Below are 20,590 nucleotides of genomic sequence, written 5' to 3'. Positions count from 1 at the left end.
GGCTGCCCTGTCTGGTCTGAGACTAATCCCCAGGGAAAACAGTGGAGGAAAGGGCCTGATAAGGGCTTAGGTCTGTGGCCGCGCCCATGGCAGTCTGTGAGTCATTCTGGGAGTTGTAGTTTCCAGTGAATTTGCAGTGAGTACATTTTACTGCCACCTTGGATCCAAATCCACACCCTGCTGCTGAGGCTGGTGGGGCAGGCCCTGGTGAATGTTGGAATATTCGAGGCCCAAAGGTGAAGCAGCCTCTATCCCTTCCCTCAGGGATCGCTTAGCCTGATGTGTGTTGGCGGGTGCAGGGATAAAAGGATTAAGCCATAATTATGACTCTTCACACGTTCACACAGAAGTTTACAGCTTCCAGAGTACTGTTTTCACATCTATGATCTCATTTAATCCTCACCACAAACCCCAGAAACTGCTGTCTTCTGGATGAAGAGACAGGATCTGAGAAGGGAAAATAACTTGCCCAGAGGTATTCAGCTAATACTGAGAGAACAGGTCTGTCTGCCCCCCAAAGCTCCTGCCCTTTCCATGGATTATTGTCCCAGATGGCAAAGGCCAGGCCTCGAAGGACAGGCAAGATATGGAAAATTAGACATCTCAGCAAAGGAGTAGCTGAGCAAAGACCTGGCTCAAGAGTAAGAAGCAAGGGCTGGGCTCCCTGGGATATGAGACTAAGAGATGGACTGGCCAGCCCCAGAGACCTAACTCCAGGCTTTTGTTTGAACTTCTTGCTGTGGCCCACTAGGACTTACCCAAGGGTTCTGAGCAGAGGCAGGACCTGATTAGAGCTGAGCTTTGGGAGAATTGAGCTTACAGTCCTGGACTGATTGGACTGGAGCAGGGATACCCAAGAGAGCCTAAGACTTCTGAACTCCATTCTTGGTGCTCCCAGAATTTTGCTCCTGTTCTTCTGGCACACTTCTCAACTTCTCCTTCTTCCTCTCCCCCTTCCTCTTCTTCCTCTCCCTTCTACCTATTCTTCTCCACCACAGCCTGGGGAGTGATGACCATGTATCATAGAGCTGTGCTGTAATGCCACATATCTCCAGCAGGGGTGCTGTCACACAGTCCATTCTAGCCTTCTTTATGTTTGAAGAGGCTGGAAAAGGAGCAGAGATGAAGGGTGGGGAGAGGGCAATCCATTGTTCTCCACTTCCATCGTGCTGGGCGTGAGAGGGCCCTGCTGAAATGGCATAGGGAGGAAGTAGGCTGGAGAGACTGGACCCCACACGGCAGGGACAGACACGCTGGAGGGGTTGAACCTGGAAACAAGAAATTTTTTCCTCACCGTTCTGGGGCAGGCTTAGATTTGGAAATGGATTTAGACTGACATTGCAGTTGGTGTCTGGATTTCTATTGGATGATGATTTCCTTGATACTTAGATGGGGGCGAGATTGGTTGGTTTCTTTGTGTTTCTGTGTGTGTGTGTGTGTGTGTGTGTGTGTGTGAACGTGAACTTCCAGTTGTACATGTGTGTATATGGGTCTGAGAGGGTGAGAGTGTGTGGATCAGTGTTTGTATAAAAGTATGGACATATTCATATGTGTGAACATGTGAGTGTCCATTTTTATGCCCGAGTTATTGGTAGATGGTGGCTTGTTTGTATGTGTGCCTGTGTGTAGAGTGTTATATACATTGTTCTAGTAACGCTGTGTAGATGTATATGTCTGTGTATGTGGGTGAACATGTCCGAGTGGGAGAGCACAGATGAGTGGATATGTGTGAAGGTACCTGCTCTGCCTGACAGCAAGGCCATGCCCAAGGTATAGCTACTCAACACTTTCTCTCCTGGATAACACCTGCCTAAAGGGAGAGACAAGATGTGTGTGGACTTAGGCTGAAGGGGCTGTCATGTGTGGGGCTGGGCTTCCCCCCGGGGACTGTGGCCCGCTTCTAGTCAGTGAGGGCCCTGGAAGGAACAGATTGTCTCTGTGTCCAGGCTCAGGTGGGGCCAGCCAGGATCCTGGGCCATCAGACTGAGATGCTGGACATGGCTAAGAGGTGTCTAGCTTCCATTCTTCCTGGGAACTCTTAGTGGCTGCACCTGTTCCCCACTAGAGAGTTTCAGGGACTCTCAGTCCAGTCTTCTCATTATATAGATGCAAATATTGAAGTCCCAGAGTGGGGTTAGTGATTAGCCCAAGGTTTCACAGCAGGATCCGGGGAGGGATGGCAGGGCTTGGAGCAGAGAGAGGGGGTATGTCTGGCCTGGAAGGCCTCCCTCCCTCCAGCCTCTGGAGCAGGCAGGGGGCTCAGAGTAGAGATTCAAGTCTGTGACATGAGGCCACCTCCTGTACCTGGGCATTTCGACTCCTCCCAGGCCTCAGATGCCGCCTTTGAAGTTTCTACCAGAGCCTCTGCTTGCTGTGAGACTCCTCCAAGGAACTTGTGAAGCCTGTCATTCCGTGGAACATGGAGGCTCGAGGCAGAAGAGTCCAGCAGTGGGGTGGAACCAGGGAGGGGCCTCCTCTAGAAGCCTCAACGTCCTTATCTTTGTACCAGATGTCTTTGTAGGTTTCTGTTGTTCTAACATTCAAGGCTTTCCCTAAAATCTCTCCTTGGTCTCCTAGTACTGAGACTTTGCTGGGATTTGGGGCAGTCCTGGAGGCCCAGCTTGGCTCAATGTGAGGGGGCCAGGGTAGCCCCATAGGGAAGGGGCTGCCCTGGGAAAGAAGGATGAGCTTCCTGTCCATGGGGTAGGGAGGTGAGAGCAGGGGCTGGGCAGCCTGGTTAGGGACGTGGGAGATGAGACTCCTGCCCTAGCAGGGAAGTTGGTGGCAAACTCTCTGAAGTTTGTTAATCTCTAGCTGCCATGGAGGGACCAGAGGACATGCCTCTGCCCATTCTGTAGGAGGAGGTTGGAGCCCCAGGGTGCTCCCCCTGGCGGCCTGGCCAGTGGGAAGGTGCAAGGTTAGACCATCCAGCTGGAGGCAGGGAGATCCCCTTCCTAGGGGGAACTGGAGAGAAATTTGTCTTCCTGGAGATTTGGGATTGGAGGCAGGGAGCTGGATGTGAGGACATTCTGGTGGAGGTAGGAGTGCGATGGGTAGGACTGGCCAACTCTGCAGTGGTTTTGCTGGTTCAGCACTGGCGAGGAGGTAGCAGACAGGCAGACAGACACACAGCTTCCTTTGTGCTGAGTCGTTGGGGGTCTAGGGTGGGAGGCCCCTGGCTGGGGGCTCAGACATTGGCTCTGGGTGGAGCAGGGATGGAGCCTTTCTGGTGCTGGGGGCTGGGCGGGAATTAGGGTAGCAGAGGGGAGGAGCAGGCAGCCCAGTATTGCATCCTTCCAAAACCAGAGAATTCCAAGTTTTCTTTTTTTATAAATTTATTTGTTTGTTTATTTTTGGCTGCATTGGGTCTTTTTTTGCGGTGTGCGGGCTTCTCATTGCGGTGGCTTCTCTTGCTGCAGAGCACGGGCTCTAGGTGCGTGGGCTTCAGTAGTTGCAGCACGCGGGCTCAGTAGTTGTGGCACATGGGCTTAGTTGCTCCGCGGCAAGTGGGATCTTCTCTTACCAGGGCTTGAACCTGTGTCCCCTGCATTGGCAGGCTGATTCTTAACCGCTGTGCCACCAGGGAAGTCCCCAAGTTATCTTAAAACTTCAAGTGGGGTGGGGTTTAGGGGCTAGATGGAGAGAACAGTGTTTACAGAGTGCCCTTTATGCAGTTGTCCCTCGGTATCCTGGTCCCTCTGTGGACACCAAGCTCTGAGAATGCACAAGTCCCTTATTTAAAATGGCATAGTATTTGCATATAACCTCCATGTACTTTAAATCACCTCTAGATTACTTATAATAACTAATATAATGTAAATGATCTGTAAGTAGTTGTAAATACAATGTAAATGCTATGTAAATGGCAAATTCAAGTTTTGCTTTGTGGAACTTTCTGGAACTTTTTTTTTTTTCAAATATTTCTGATCCATGGTTGGTTGAATCCATGGATGCAGAACCTGCAGATTGGAGGGCCAACTGTATGTTCAAATCACCTCCTTCAGTCACCTCAACTAGGCTTCAAGGAGCTAGCCCTATTTTGTAGAGGGGAAACAGATGACACACTCAGATGGTTTAAGTGAAGGCAGTTTGATGCAGCAACAATTACAGAGAGGGGGTAGGATTAAGGGAACCAACAGGGCATGTGGAGGCACTCAGGACTAGCATCTGAGAGGCCCGAGGAGCAAGGAGAGTGCTCCAGATGCAAGCCGGGTCACGGATGGGAGCTGCCCTACAGAGCCTGTCAAAGGAGGTGGGGTGGGAGAGGGTGTAAATACCCTGAGCCCTCTCACTTCTCTCTCTGCTTGCCTGCCCTCACTGGCAGAACTGGATTGGAGGCTAGAGGGCAAGGGAGCTTGACGAAGCAGCGTTAGAAGTCATCCTCTGGGGCATAGAGAATGGCAGAAAAGGGTGGAGATTTGGAGGGACAAATGGATGATGGGAAACTGAAGCCCAGAGAGGGTGCCGACTTGCCCAAGGTCACACAGCCAGTAGGTCTCAGAGCTGGAGCCAGAAGTCAAGCCCTGCCTCTGAATACCCACTTTTTCATGCCCAGTGAGGCCTGGTGGGTGTACCCAGTCGTCTGCTGTTGGGTTGGAACTACTTCTTGCCATGACTGCCCTGCACCCTGTCGGGGCTGCACTGGGGCTGCTGCAGAATGTCACTCAGGCCATGGTCAACTTCGGGTTTAGGAAGCTCCAAGTGAAGGGTGAGTTAGAGAGGGCAGTGGGGAGGCTGGTGTGGAGACCCAAGTGAGAGGCAAGAAGGCTGCCATTAGGGGTGGCAGAGGACATGTGAGTTGCATCGACAGGTCAGGGGAGGAGTGACAGCGCCCACACCCCAGCTCACCTGCTTCAGCTATGGCCCTAGCTCCCCAGTGTCTGCCCACCTATGCAGGGATGTGTGACAACTCTAGATCCCCCTCCAGGGGCATTCCTCCCTGCCTCATCCTCCCTGGAGCTTCCACACTCCAGAGCACCCATCCATGGCACCCATAAGCCACCCCCTCAGACCGTGGCCCCCAAGAGCAAAGCTGTGTCACTGCTGCCTCATCTCTTAATAACACTTATTACCTGTCTACTGCCAAGTCTATTTAAAGTCTTCCCTTTTGAGACCTTCATGCTGGAGTTTGATCTCAGTCCTTCTTGCTGTTCAGAGCTTGGGCCTCGGGCCTCCCTGGGGGATGAGTAAGGGAGGTGGCCCCTCCTGGTGCTGGGGCAGTTAGGGGCCTTGGCCAGCCAGCTCATCCCAGTGCCCAGTGGGGATCCACTTTCAGCCTCTGCTGGACCTCAGGCTGCTGACTCATTATCAGTGATAATTAGTATCTCCAGTGCAACTTTCCACCCCACCAAGTGCTTGACATTCGTTAGGTGCTATTGTGAACGGCTGCATGCCGGCTTTAGCACCCCTGGCCCAGGCTTCTTCTCAGGGACTGAGTGCCCTGGCCACAAAAACACAGCTCCAGGCATGGGAGAAACAAACCCAAACAAAGAGAAAAACAGACACAGAAGCCAACATAAAAGAAGCGGACCACAGCCCACAGACATGGAGAGTCCCACAACACAAATATCAATACACACTGAGAAACAGACACAAGATGAGTCTAAAGATCAACCTAGACACAGAAGAAACAGAATGAACCCCAGTACCCTTGTGTATAACCCAGGCATACAGACCGCAGACATGCAACACAGATGCGGATTCAGCACATGCATGGTGCACAACCACAGAAACACTCATGCTCATCGTAAACACAGAATACCCATCAGGTAGCCATATCAAGCTACCTTGGATTCCCCACCTCTTACCTCTGGACTGTTGCATATGCTGTTCCTTTGGCCTGGAACACCCTTCCTCGACACCCCCTCCCTTTATTGGCTAACTCCTATCATTCAACAGGTCTTGGTGGTCCTTCCATACTCCCCAACCTCAGAGCTCTCCTGTGCCACATAGCATCACTGCTATGTTTTGCAACCAGTCTTTACAAGTTTGGGGATGAAGGCTTTTGGCCTGTGCCCCGTGAGATGGTGACTGAGTTCTGAGTGGGCGATTAGGGTCGAGAAACTAGGCAGAGACAAACTTTGGGGGGAGTGAGTCAGGAATAGCAGTGAGGAGCCCTGGCTACTCAGGGCCTGAGCAGGCATTTAACTCACTGGCTGGCACAGCTGGATGCCCTCTGCCTCATTTTTTTCAGACTCTGTCTGATTTCTTTTGCATTTCTTCCAGGCTTGTTACCTGACCCAGTTCCCTCCTTCCCAAAGGTGGCTCTGCCTCTTGCCACCTCTCCGAGCTCACACACACACGCTCACTTGCCATCTTTGCTTGGGTGTGCTCCCCTCTGCTTCTAAGCCTAGTGAAAACCTCATTATTGGAGGCCTGGGGTCAGAGGCACGACTTCCGTGCATGGGTGCATGGCTTCCTAACCCATGCCACTTAGTGTGGGAGAGGGAGGTGGTAGAGGGGAGTGATTATGAGCCCAAGTCTTCGGGACTGCCTCCTGGTTCAGCTCGCAGCTCCTCCACTCCTTAGCAGCAGGACCTGTGCTGAGTTCTACCACCTTTGTCTCCTCGTCTGTAAAAGGGGGATGATAATAGAGCCCACCTCGTTAGGGCTGCTGCGAGGATTAACTGAGACAAAGCTTGTGATGCACATGGCGCACGGTTCATCTCCCTCCCTGGGCTGCGTGAGAGCAGGAGGAGAGCTAATGAGATCAAGTCAAGTGCACCCAGGAGGTGCCTATGGAGTCCTTGCTAATTGGAACTGAATGAAACCAACATCTACAGTGTGAGCACCTACTATGTGCCCTCTGTAGCTGGTTCTCTGCACCTCCCTGCCTCAGTTTCTACATGGCTGCCAATTTTGCACAGCTGTTATACGATGGGGACCCAGAAGGTGGGGGTGTGACTGCTTTTTAAAATTTTTTTTACATTCATTTTATTGAGGTATAATTTACATACAAGAAAATCACCAATTTAAAGTATATGATTCAATGAGTTTTGGTAAATCTCTACAGTCATATAACCACCATTTCAATCAAGGAAAGCATAATTTTATCATCCCCTGAGACTTCCCTTGTGCCCTTTGCAGTCATTCCCCATTGGAGGTGACTCCTTCTAGGGCTGTGAGAGGTGCTGGGGTTTCCTTGAGCTGACAACCTGGGCACAGAGAGGGGACTGCCTCTGTATGCTGAGAGACACCAAGGAATGGCTTGCCCTTTCTGAGCCTTGGTTCCCGTGGACTGGTAGAGGCCAAGAGGCAAGAGGCCAGGGAAAGGAAGGGATGCTCAGGCCATAGTATCCTGAGGGTAGGCTCTGGGTCTGAGGGCTGGGTCAGCTGGGAGTGGTGGCCTCAGAAATCTACAGAGTGGGTGACAGCGATTAGGGAGTTGGTGTTCCCCAAAACCTGCCCCTGCATGGATCAGGTGTGCTCTGGGGCCCAGGTGGAAATGACCATATATCAGTCCAGACTGGAGCAGGGGCTTGTCCAACATGATTCCACTTGTGTCCTTATCTCCACCACGGGTCATAAACTCCCCTGGGGACTAGCAATTCCCCTAAAAGAAGGGGAGCTCTTTTGTTCCCCAGTCCTAGACCCAAATGTTAAAGCAATTATGTAACTAGCAATAAATTACTTAAAGTAATGACTCACTCAGCTTAATTAGAGCACGAGAGGGAGGGATTAAGGTATTTTTAGAGCACGCACCTCACTCCCTCCTGTGGAGGGAGACCTCTGTGCAAGGTAGGGGTGGAGAAAGGGCTGGGAGCTCATGGAAGGACCCCAGGTGTCTGCAAGGGGATGAAAGCTGGTCCTCTGCCCCGCTGAGGTCCCAACAAAGAGAGGGCAAGTCAGAGCTGCAGCAGGAGGGATTCAGGTAAGACTCAAGGAACACTTTCCAGTGGTGCTGATTAGAGAACTGGGACAGGTAAACTAGATTATGAACTCTTTGTGGGCAGGGACTATGTCTGTGACCCCTTCTCCACCTAGGAACAGAATAAGGATGAGACTTGGGGTCAGTCAAGCCTCAGTTTGAATCCCACCTTTACTGGATACTAGCTGTGTGGCCTTGGGCAGTTCCTTTATCACCCTAAGCTTCCATTTCCTTCACTGTAAAATGGGCATATCCACCTTTGTATATATTGTAAGGATCGAATGGGTTAATGTGACATGTAAAGCAAACCACAGTACTGACTTTACAGAACCAAAATCTCCAGAAGGGCAGGAATTAGGACTGTTTTGTTTACTATTGTATCCCAAGCTCCATTCACAGGGCCACGCATAGTAGGTGTTCAATAAATGCTTGTTGAGTGAAGCATGTTAGGTTCATTTCCATTTTCCAGCGCCATATGGGTTCCTTGTTTCAAGGTTTTGTGAATAAAGGAACTAGGTGAGAAGAGGGCAGGGGTATCTCACAGGTGGCATCTGGCCTTTCTCTCCCAGGCTGAGAGGAACAGGTGACTTCCAACAGAAAGAACCAGACTTCCAGGGAAAGGCCTGGGAGGTTTCAGAACCATGGACAGCCCCAGCCTCTGTCTTCCGGTTGCCAGGAGAGTTGCTGGGATGAAAGGGTCTACCGTGTATGCCCTACACAACCCTGGCTGGGAGGAGGAGCCAGCAGTCCAGTCTGACTGGGGAGACCAGAACCTTCGCTCACCATCACTGGGAGTTCAGAGGAGGGGGTATGAGTGCTGTGTGGGGCATCCTGAAAGGCTTCCCCATCCAGCTAGGATGGAACTGGCTGGAAGGATTTAGGCAGAGAGAACATCCAGGCATCTGCAAAATGCAGTAATAATTCCGACCCTGAAGGTTTTCTGGGAGGATTAAATGAGTTACTTCTTAGGAATGCCTGCTTGGAGAGGGCACAACATATGGGTTTACTTCCTTCCACCCCTGTGACATGAGGAGGGATGTTCCCCTGCTCTACTGAGGACAGCAGGGCCTGGACACTGCTCACAAGCCCTGGGGTGGGGACTTCCTATCCCAGCCTTCACTGACCCCCACCTCTGAGGCTGGACTGAGATGGACAAACAGTAGGTGCACAGGACAGACTGGGGAAAGGTCTGGGCTCCTCCTTCCTACCAGGGCATTGGGAGGCTGAGGGAAGGACACAGCTGGATTGGGCCATTAAAGTTTAATCCCTGACCCTCCCCCAGGCCCACAGCCCCAAGGCTCCTGCCCCAAGTGGCTGCTCTGATCAGTTCTGACCAGCTCTCCTCACACCTCACTGGCTTCCCAGGGCCTGGGTGATGAATTACTGATGACAGCATCGCAGCATCACTATGACGACCAGGCATGTTCTTAGCCTCCAGTCAGAATGCAGCGGCAGAGGCCAGAGACCTCTTTGACTCTGGGCCTTTGTACTGGTGTGTGACAGGGGCCAAAGGGGAGTGGGAGATGGGGCAGGACCAGGCATGGGGGCTCCATCTGGAGTGGACTAGAGTTCATTCAGATTGTCAGATGCAAGGGGACCTTGAGGACAGTTGTATCTCTCTGTCCCTCCTTTCTTATCTCTTTCTTTTCATTCCTCCCTCTCTTCCTCCTTCCTTCCTTCCATGTCCCTAGCCCCTTCCCTGTTGGAGGCCCACCACCTTCACGCCCTGGGAATGAGGCCCAGCCTGACCCTCACCCTTGGGAGCTCAGAGTGAAATGGGGACATAGACATTTCCTGGTCTAGGCTCCAGAGAAGGTGTGTCAGCCACTGGTGGCTCTGTTGGAGGGGTCTGGCTTAGCTCTGCCAGTGGCTGTGTAAAAGGCTTTGCCGAGGGGGTGATACTTCTTCTAGACCTATTGAGTGAGGAGGGGATTTTCCACTGGAGAGACAGAGGTCCAGGGAATTCCCTGGCTGTCCAGTCTTTAGGGTGCAGTGCTTTTACTGCTGGGACCTGGGTTCAATCCCTGGTCAGGGAACTAAGATTCTGCAAGCCAAAAAAAAAAAGAGAGACAGACAGACAGAAGTCTGGAGGTGAACTGGTGAACCACAAGGCATGAGTCCAGAGGTGAAACCTAAAGAGGGACGCGAGATTGATAAAAGTCCAGGACAGCCTAAGTGTGGGGTCTGCAGTGGGGAGCACAGGAGGAGTGGAGTCTGGGGAAGGACTGGGAAGGAGTGGACACAGTGAGGAGTTTGCAGTTTGTCCCACAGGGTAAGAGGAGCCCCTGAAGAATTTTATTGTTGTTGCTTGTTTAATTTTAGGGATGGGAAAACTGAGGCTCAGAGAGGGAAAGTGACTTGATTAAGCTCGATGAGGTCCTTCGAGACAGACTGAGACTATGGGCTCTGTCAGGGTCCAGCTAGACCCCAGCTAGGACCTCTTGCCCCAGACTTGCTGGCCAGAACTTTTCCAGGTAACTGCTACCTCCAGTGAGTGGGGAGGGCGCATGGGTGACTTTACCCTCAGTTTTAATGAAATTTGCATAGGCAAGGGCTGTGCTTATGGCCCTTCCTGCCTTGGAAGGATTGGGTGTGGGTGGGAAGTTAGTCGGGGAGGGCATCCAGGGAAGGACCTGGGGAAGTCAGGGGCTTGGCTAAGGTCAGCAAGAGATTAGGGTCAGAAATTGAATCAAACTTGGGTCTTTGGGCTGCCAGCCCCGACACAGTGCCACATCCCCTTACTCCACACCCTCAGGGATCCTTGACTGAACTGGGCACTGGTCCAAGAGGTAAGGGCATCTCTGAGCTGCTCACATTCTCCCCAGGGCTCTCCCCGGCCCTCGCGTCTGATATTGGGCCTGCTGAGGCTGGAATGTATCTGGGCAGAGAGAGACATTTGGTCCCATTGTTCTGATGAAGAAATTGAGGTCCCAAGATAATCACTCAGTAATGGGTCAGCACTAGACTGGGCCTGGCTGCCTGGCCCTTGGCTCGTCTACACTTCCCTTACCTGAAGCTGTCCCTTGCTTCTCTCCGTCCCGCTGTGCAGCATTGCTGGGCCTGCCAGCTTTGATGGATGGCCCCATGGCTCAGTCTCCCTCCCATTCCTTTCCGGATGCTGGGCCGTTAGCCTCCTAATCCCCAGTCCTACCTGGTGGCCGCCAAGCCATCCATCTTTCCTACACAGCCTCTCCCAGCACTGGTGGGTTTTTTGGGGTGCAGCAGTTCTCCCTTCTCTGTGACTGAGCTGAAAGTGTGGCTGCAGACCCTACTCTAGGGGAGTCAAGGGTTAGGGAGCAGTTTACGCCCCTTTGCTAGAGTGCCAGAAATCCCCCCTGGACCTTCCAAGGGAACTTACACATGCATACATGTGTATGCATGCGCATACACGCTCACGGTAACAATATTGAAAGCTTTCATGTATCAAAAAATACTGTATGTGAAGCATTGTGCCAGAGCTCTGCATGTATAATCTCATTCATCCTGTTAGTTGGGTACTATTGGTAACCCCACTGTACAGATAAGAAAACTGAGGCTCAGAGAGGTTAAGTAACTTGCACAGGGTCACATATCCAGAAGATGGAGGAACTGGGATTTGAACCCAGGTCGCATGGCTCACTTTTGCATTTGCAACTCCTCTCTTCTACTGACTTAGCACATGCACACACCAGCCTCCATGTTGGCCCCTACCTGGACCAGGTTCCTGAGGAATAGGGAGAGTGCTGGGCTGAGGAAGGGATGAGGGGAGTCACTGCTTATTGTCCAAAGGCGGCCCCCAGACTCTCACCCTGACAGTGACACTGATCAGCCTGGGAGGCTGCATGGAGGAGGCAGCCTCCAGGCAGTAGGAAGAGGTTGAGAGGCAGTCGATCGATCGTCCCTGCAGCGCTGCCTTCCAGGAACTTAGGCCCAGGGGAGTGTGGCACCGTGGGTCAATCATCCGGGCTGTGGCCCAGATTCAGCGTGCGGGGTGTGTGTATGTGGAGTGAGGCTGGCGTGGGTCCCCTGCCCGCCCCTCCCCCTGCTTTCCCTTTCCGCTCCCTCTCACCTTCAGCCTGCTGACCCTACACCTTCCCCTTGCTCTCCCCACTGCCCCCCACCGTGGGCCCTGCAGCCGAGAATGAAACTGCCAGTTCCCAGACACCTGTGTGTACCTACTGCTGTGGGGTTACCCTGCCCCAGAGGCTGATCCTGGGGTGGGCGCTGTGAGGTCGGGGGAGGGCAGGCAGGGAGGCCAGGGGTCAGGAGCTGCAGGAGGTGGAGGCGAGCCTTCAGAGACCTCAAGGGACAATTTAATGAGATAATGAATGTAGAGTGCGTCTTATCACCCGGGCATGCAGTAGGCGATTAGTCTTTGCTGGTTCCTCCCTCAGGAGTCTGGAGAGAGTGAGGCTGATGGGGGCAGATGGGGCGCCTCTGAGGGCACACAAGCTCCCAGAGTAGCTGCCAGGTGCCACTGACAGTGTTAACAATCACAGGAAAAATTAGCTCTGAGAGAGAGAGAGATTAGTACCTGACAGGTGACAGAGTCTAGCCAAGCACTATCATCTTTCTGACATGGGGAGGGGGACAGCTGGTGCTGGGAGGAGTGGTGGCCAGAGCAGGGCTTGGGACCCTCCTCACATTCCTACTGGGAAGTACCCCTGAACAGGCCTAGATAGCGCCCCCTTCCTGGAGCAGCTGCCCCCACCCTGGCAGAGGGGCTTCCGCCAGGCCCTCCAACTTTCACTGACCCCAGGAGACCTGGGTTCAAGTCCTGGCTCAGTCACCTGCTGGCTGGTAGTGGTTAGGGCAGTCGCTTTCCTGTCTTCTCATCTGTAACAGGTTACAGTGAGGATTAAATGACATGTTCCCTGTCCAGTTCCAGCCATTTCCCTGCCCCCAAGGGGCCATGCCCTTCTGAGTTCCCCAGAGCTTGTCTTCCCTAGTTGCAGCCCTGAGAGGGAGAGCTGTGAGCTGTCTCTCCACTGGATGCTGTCCGCTCCATCCTTGGGTCCCCACTGCCCTGACACAGGGCCTGTTGTTGAGGAAGAAGGAAGTAAAGGGGGTTCCATATTAGGCTCTGTCGTCTTCTCAGTCACTCTGGTAGGGGGACGAGTCTGCCTGTCTGTACTGATGGTGCCTCCACAGGTAACAAAGGCCTAGTCTGACTCGGATGGGGGTGGAGAGTGCGCTCTGGACTGGGATTCCCAAGGCCTGACTTTCTGCTCTTCCAGATACTGCCTCACTGTACGAGCTTGCACAAGACCTGTCCCTGGGGAGTAAGAGACACATGGAACCTTTCTGACCAGCCTCTTTTCTGAGCGTCTGTTCCTAGATGATTCTGTGTTCTGGGGGAGAGGCAGTGTGGTGGGCTGGTGGCACAAGGCTGGTGATGCCCATGCCGCAGATGGGCAGACCCAGGAGGAGGGGCTCAGGACTGGGGCCAGCCCAGGACTCTGTGCTCTCGGTGCCCTTGTCCTCATACTGCCCCTGCCGCTGCCTGCTCTGCCTTCCAGTCCACGTTGTGTTACCCCACCTGCCCCTCCATTTCTGGTCCTCTCTTGCTTTATTATCTGTCTCTATTGCCTCCTGCCTCAGGCTTATCTCCTCCTGTCACACTTCCATCCATCTCTGTCATTCCCCTGCGGCTTCCTCCCTCTCCCTCCCCAGGAGTTGGGCTTGTCTGAGAGTCAGTCCCTCTCTGCCGCTTGTCTGTCTCAGTGGTCTCTGAGCCTCAGCTCTTGTCTTCTTCCACCTTCCTGAATCTCCCTCTCTCTGATGGTGTCTCTGCCTTTCGCTGTCTCTGAACCCCCTTAGTCTGTCTCTGTAAGTCTCTCTCTGCCCTTATCTCTGGGTCTCTGTCTCTCAGAACTTGCCTGGTCCTGCCCCCTCTGCCTCCCTTCCTCCCCTTGCCAGCCCAGCCAGGGCAGTGGGTCCAGCCTTCCAGCCAGGAGAGGGGAGTGGTCCACCCTCCCTCTCTCTTGCTGGCAGCCTCCGAAGTCCCTGACAATTGCCCTCCGCCCTGCACCACGCGGGGCCTCGTTGCTAGGCCTTGGGCTGGCAGCACCTGGCTTCCATAGCGACGGGTGCCTAGAAACAAAAGTCTCCCGGTCCCACATGGAGTCTTTGCGGATTGAGCTCCTTTTGATCAATCAGGACAGGAAACGTGGCCCACTCTGGGCTGCCTCCAGCTTGGAGAGGCGTGAAGAGGAGACCACGGTCTCTGCCTTCTGGAGCTTGGGGGCTGCTGGGGTGGGAGGAGCTGCTCCAGTGTGGCCCTGAAGCCAAAGAGGGAGCCCCCTCCCACCGGGCTCTTCTCAGGAGTTGGCCTGCTACTGGGAGGCGTGGGTTTGCAAGGGACCGGGTTTGGATCGCTGTTCTACTGTTTCTAGCTGTGAGACTTTAGACAAATGACCTCATGTCCCGGGACCTCAGTTTTATGAACTGTAAAGTTGGGCTAATAATATCATGAGAATTAAATAAGAGAATCACCCGGGTGGCCCTGGCACTCAGTAGGTAGTCCCTGACGGCATTGCCCTCCCTGCCCCTTTAAAGTTGTCTAAGATTTAATTAGCAGAGAGGAGGGCGATGGAACCCTAGGCCTGGACAGTAGTATGAGCAAAAGGTGGAGGGTGGAAGGCAAGTGCAGGGGCTCACAGGGGCCCTCACCTCACCGGGTATTCACAGAGACGCAGCCCACACACCATCAGGCTCTGAGGGCTGTGGAAACCCTGGAGCTAGGGTTCTGGAGTCCCGGCACTACAGGCAGTTAGAATAATAAAATGTTACAATCTTGGGCTCCTCCATTCTCAGGACTCCAGGCTCTTGCATTCATAGAATGTAAAAAGCACAGACTCTTCTAATAATGGGATTTATAATAGAGGCTCTGATTTTCTTAGATCACAAAGCTCTGGGAGTTCTTGGAACCTGGAAGCCACAGACTGGGGCTCCCTCTATGACAGTGTCTGAGCTGGCAGGGAGTTTTCAGAGCATGGAGCCTCGGGTCCCTGTTGCTTAGAATTTCTTGTGCCTTGGCATTCCTCATGGGCTCAGCTCTGAGCAGTCCTGGTGTGTGTGTGTGTGTTTGTGTGTGTGTGTGTGTGTGTGTGTGTGTGTGTGCATGCGCGCATGCATGGGGGACTGGGGTCAGTGACCAACTGCAGCCTGAGGCACCTCTGGACCAGGGCCAGCCCAGGAATAGCTGGTGAAGGAAAGCTGGGCAGCTTGTGGGCTGCAGCTGTCCAGGCAGGGCTGGGTGGGATTCTGGCAGCCACCGTTGGCTGAGGACCTAATCGCCTTCATCCACCCAGCCTGCCCAACAGGGCTCAGGAGGAGGCATCTCCATGGGACACTTGAGGGCTGGGGTTAGAGCAGTCCTGCAAGGTCCTGCGGACTGGAGGGCAAGAGGCCCCGGTGAGGGGAGGAGATGGGGTGTGGGGGGGCTTGAGGGATGAGAGAAAGAGTGCGCTCAGTGAGGGCATGGGGCTCAGTGGCGCCTGCTGAAGAGTTTCTCAGCGCTGCACCCTCTGCACTGCCCCAGACTGCTGGGGATAGTGGTTGGTGTTGCGGAAGCCTGAGCACCTTGAATCTACTTGCCTATAGAAGCCTGGGGCGGGCTGAGAGCCAAGAGCTCCTTCTCCCACCTCTGCCCAAAGCTGGGAAGGCTGGTGGAGCTGTTGGGAAAGCTGGGATCTGCTGCTCCTTTTGCTCAACTTCCTTCCCATTCCCCATGGGAATCATGGCTTGGGATGATCAGGATTTGACAGGACGGTGCTGTGGGAGGAGTTGGCACCAGGCAGAGCCAGCTCCCACGGGAGGGGGTTGGCTGCAAAGAAAGTGAGCTCCCTGTCCCCGGGAGTGTGCAAGCAGAGGCTGGATTGCCAGTCAGGGTGACTTCAGCAAGGGGCTCAGATGGGGGAAGGTGGTCAGGAGGCCTCTTCTCTGGGAAAGGTGGGCTTTGTGTGATTGGCCAAGGTGGCCGCCCCTTCTAGACATCCCTGTGTCTCGTTTAGGGGGTCACCATCTGCCCCCCCTGTCCCCCACTCCTGCTGTGTGTGCCTGGCCCCATGCTGGGTATGCTGCATACGGACACATGGAGCTGAATCAGACCCAGTCTCTTTTGGGTCTGATGGGGGAGGCACACAGGGAAACAAATACAGTTGGGCAGGTCCTCCATAAGGAGGCAGATCAGGTTGGAAGGACGGTTCTACCACCGATTCCTATAGTCCACAGATGTCTTCTGGAGCAATTCCTCTGGGTCAAGCCTTGTTCTAGGTGCTGGGGCCACAGCAATGAGCAAAACGGGAAAAGAGTCCAGTCCCCTCGAGCTGACAGCACAGTGGGGAGGTCGAGTGCCTGGTAAGAGTACAGAAGTGCTGCTGGAGGATTGGTGAGCAGTGAGGGGTGTGGCCAGAAGGCAGAGTGTGGGGCCTGAAAGGATGGTTTGGAGGCGGGGTTAAGGACGAAGAAGGCCAGGACTGGAGCTCCAACTTTACCCTGCGGGCAGTGGGGACCCGTGTGGGTATGGGTGAGGCAGGGTCAGACTTGAGTGAAGAAAAGATTACTCCATCAGGTATGGGCATCGGGGAGAAGGAGACACAGTGGTCCCTGAAGGAGGTACTAGGGCAGGTGTGCCCACCAGTGTTCTATGTGCAGGAGCTCTGTGAGCAGGCGTATGGGGATGTGAGTCTGTGTGTAGGAGTATGTGTGTGTGTGTAGGAGTGATGGGAGTGTGTGTGTGTATCTACGGAAAGACAGTGAGTGTCTGGATGATTGTGTGTGGCCTGCAGCAGCCTTGTGTGACAGAAGGCTCTTGGGGTTTGCAGAGGATAAGGAGCAGATGCCAAGGTGTGCCAAGGCCCGAGTCCCCTGGACCTCAGCCCCGATGTGAGCTGGCAGGTCCTGGACTAGTCCTGGAATAGAATCCTCCGGGCTGCCTTCCCCCGCTAGGGTCGTGCAGCTGGCCATCTGCTGCAGACAAGATAAATGTGTATGCAAATAACATGGAAATGGAGGAGACCTGTGGTTGACCCACCCCTCTCCCCTCATCCCTTGAGCCTGAGCTCACTCAGCCTGTGCTCTTTCCCGGTTAGAGCTGCTGCGGGGGTTCTGGGAGCAGGCCCTGCCCACTCAGAGCCCAAATCCACATTGTCCCCAACACCTGCCTGCGGCCAGATTCTTTCTCTGTAAGGGCCACTGCCACATCTGGAGCCAATGCCAGCGGACACACAGAGCTGACCGGGGCTAGTGGCCGTTAGCAGCACCTCTGTTAGTTGTGAATTTGAGTACATGCAGACTCTCACATCTGCATCTATGTGCCATACTTGGACTCTTGTGCACACACACAATTGTATACACATACTTACATGTGTGCATACACACTCACACCTGGGCACACATACTGTCTGCACACACACATATGCACATTCCTGTAGATACGCACACATCTGTGTACACACGCACAAGCTCAGCTGTACAATGAAAGCATCACACATCCTTACAAAGATACAAACTTACAAAACTGTGCTCCGCCTTCACCCACATCATGCTCACAGACCTGCATGCAGGACCTTACACACATGCACACACCAGGGCTAACTAACGGTGGCTCACAGCTGTGCCCTCTCCGGGGCTGTGCCCACTGCGGATGGGCTCTAGCTGGACACAGAACCCGCAGAGATGTCAACTTCCTCCTGGGCCCTTCTTGGACTGTCCCCGGGCAGGGCCCCTTGGATGGTGGAACCCTCTTTTAGTCCATGGGCTCCACCTCAAGTCATGGAGAGACTGAGCCACACACACTGCCTCTTGAGGAGCCCCCACGTCGGGATCTGGCCCTCGCTCACAGTCCTTGGGCCTGGCATGCCCGGGCAGGCCTGCCTGCCCCAGAGAGCTGCCTTCTGCCCCGCTAGGCCTACCTGGATCCTGCCTTCCTCCACCCGAGCCGCTTGAGTCCTCAAAGAGAACCAGGCCAACCTTCACAGGGCCAGAGCCTTGCATGGGGCCACCCAGCATGTCAGGGCAGGGCTCAGGTTTGAACCTGGGCTTCTGGGAGTCTGACCATGGCTAGCAGCAAGAGGATAGATGCGTGTCAGGCACGCAGACAGGCTCCTGGAAGCAGGACACATGGTCATGGAGGATGGGAGCAGATTTGGGGTCTTTGGAGGGCCTGCTGGTGTCACACTCTTATATGGAGAGATGACGAGCGTGAAAGTCTGCTCACCAGTCCTGGGTGAGGAAGTGCTTTGTAAGCGCAGTGGTCCAGAGAGGGGTCATCGTTAGGAACAAGGAAGGGCTGGTTCTTGGACAGGGCCTGAGGTTGAATGGCCCAGTACCCAGGTTGACAGGCTGTCAGCTGAGTCACCTTTTCCTAAAATACTGAGTCTGAGGTAGCTGGGCCACTGGACTGCTTAATGTGGCCTGTAAGGTGGGGAGATGAAAAGAGGCGGCTGTGGAGCTGAGCCAGGTACCCCTGAAGCTGGGCTTCCTCATGGCAAAGGCGGGCTGAGGTTTCAGGGGCTGGGAGTGTAGGACCCTGACTGCATTCTTGGGGACAAAAGGAGAGGTGGGAAAATTCATTTTTCTCACATGCCTTTCCTCAAAAGGCAGAGAATGAATATAAAGCACAGATTGGAGCCAGATGGCCTGGGTTTGAATTTTGGCTCTACTACTTATTAGTTGTGTGACTGTGGGCAAGTTACTTAGTCTCTCTGTGCCTCAGTTTTCCTTATCTGTAAAATGTGGCTAATAATGGGTCCAACCTTATAGTGTTGTTGAGAAGATGAACTGTGAGTCACAGAGTAAGTGCTCAGCAAATGTTAAAGCCCAAGAGATGCTGGCCGTGCCAGGCCAGGGTTGGCCCTTGACTGTGAGGTCTGAGATGGCCTCTCCTGAAGAACAAACGCCTCTGGCGAGTGGCTGTAACAGATGCCTCCTGGATGCCTTTGTCCCACCCGCATATCCGGAGCCCAAGACTGAGCTGATGACAGATGCTCAGGATTTACCAAGAGATTTGTGCACTGGCCTCAGACTCAGTCCTTATAATAGCCCTTACATTGGTCACTCCCTTTACAGAGCAAGAAACTGAGGCCAAAAGAAGAGAAGGGAGGCCTTTTTCTGGGCCAGAACCTTTACATTATCTTAGCCCATGTAATGTTTTCTACAGTGTTAGTAAGTAGGACAAATTGCCCCCAATTTGAAGATGCAGTAAAATAAGATGCAGTAAAATTGCCCCCAGACATGACGCTTAGGAAAGATGCAAGAAGGGGGACCCAGAGGGCTGAGGTAGCATCCAGGGAAGGCCTCCTGGAGGAGGTGGGCCTCCGACTGGCCCCTGAAAGGTAAGCAGGCTGATAGGATCTAGAGGACATTAGGGTTGGGGTGGCTGGGTAAAAGCCTGAAAGTGAGAATGAGTCAGTCACGCATCTGAGTAGAGCAGGAAGTATAAATTTAAGGAACGGTGGCAAGAGGGTCAAAGCTGAAAAAACAAGTTGGGGCTAAGTCATAGAGGGTTTGCCGTGTCAGGCTGAGGGTTGGGACTTTATTGTGCTGATGGTAGGGAGTCACTAAAGGTGTGTGAGCAGGGGAAGAGGCATTGTTCAGAGTTGGCCCTCAGAAAGAGAGGTGGGAGAACTCTTGGCATGGAGGGCTTCCCCCTGAGCTGTGACACAGCTAGGACTCTGCCTAGCCTGTGTGCCAGGTGCCTGGACTGTGCCCAGGACTGGGCTCAATGACTCAACCTTGAGGAAATCACTCCCCAGGGAGAAAGGGCCCAGATGAATCAGCCCAGTGAGGTGGGGAGCTGGGAAGCTGGAGGGTCACTGAGTCACCCTCCAAGAGGGGTGGCGGGTGAGGGTTAAGGGGAGAATTGCAGAGAGAGGGGACCGCAGTACATGGGAAGGATTCAGGTCAGACCACAGCGAGGGCTGTCAGGGGACTCTGGCTGCCTTCACACCATTGTGGGGTTGATTCTCCCGGCAGTCTTGTGAAAGAGATGGGAAGACGAAAGCCCAGAAACCAACTGGGGAGGGGATCTGACCAAGGTCATAAAGTAAGTAGCTAGCCGGCAATGGCCAGGAGACACCCAAGAGCACCCTCCAGTCCAGACACGTCCCACCGCCCCAGCCGACCTCATGCCAAGCGGAGGCTAGGAACCGGTTGGGTCCAGGCAGGGAGCTGGCCCAGTTGACCCCTTTCCCCTCCGACACCCGCCCCTCCCGCGCAGATGGCAAATCGGGCCGGGCTGAGCCGCCGCGCTGGGACAGCAGGGGGCGCAGGAGCGTCACGGCTGCAGCGGGCGCCTGAGCACAGAGGCCGCTCTGCGGTGAACTGCGCTTCGGGCTCGCAAGTCCCACCGCGGAACTGTGGACTGTGTGGCCCTGGGGCCTGCACCCTCTCTGGCTTGCGGGGATGCCAACGCAGACCTGCCTGCCCAGTGCTGGAGGCCCAGTGCCCCTACCCACAACTTGGGAATGGTGCGCCTGTGTGTGCGCTCGCGTGTCAGTGCGCACGTGTCTCCCTCCCAGATTTGCTACTGCTTCCAGGGCCTGTCAGACTCGGAGCGACCTCTGAAATTTCCCCTGATTTCCCCCTTTTTCCTGGAAGAAGAGCAAGCCCAGGGCTCCTTGTTCGTGCCAGCGGTCCCTTCCCCTCTATCTATCTGCCCCTCCGGACCGCCCCCCCGCCGCCCCCTCACTGCGCTGGTCTCTGCCGTGGGACTGTAGCCTGGCTCCAGGACTTTATTAA

General features: G+C 54.2%; 1 protein-coding gene across 10 annotated transcripts in view; it reads left to right on the top strand.

Annotated features, from left to right (window-relative positions):
• PDE2A (phosphodiesterase 2A) overlaps nt 1-20,590 on the top strand; it is a 118,923-nt gene that overhangs the window by 11,397 nt on the left and 86,936 nt on the right. For 6 of the 10 annotated variants that reach the window (XM_089915280.1, XM_089915281.1, XM_089915279.1 and 3 more), the window contains exon 1: nt 1-20,590. This exon is cut by the window's left edge and continues 11,397 nt beyond it. The exons of 3 other annotated variants lie outside the window; for them this stretch is intronic. In XM_089915280.1, the coding sequence (XP_089771406.1) occupies nt 20,070-20,590 (521 nt within the window). In that variant the 5' untranslated portion in view covers nt 1-20,069. One more of the 10 variants, XM_089915285.1, reaches the window with a different exon arrangement.

The sequence above is a fragment of the Delphinapterus leucas genome, chromosome 7 (genome assembly GCF_059928025.1).
Source record: "Delphinapterus leucas isolate spDelLeu-1000000601 "Yukka" chromosome 7, BTC_Dleu_Yukka2, whole genome shotgun sequence".
In the NCBI taxonomy this organism is placed as follows: domain Eukaryota; kingdom Metazoa; phylum Chordata; class Mammalia; order Artiodactyla; family Monodontidae; genus Delphinapterus; species Delphinapterus leucas.
This window is presented reverse-complemented; position numbering and strand designations above follow the sequence as displayed.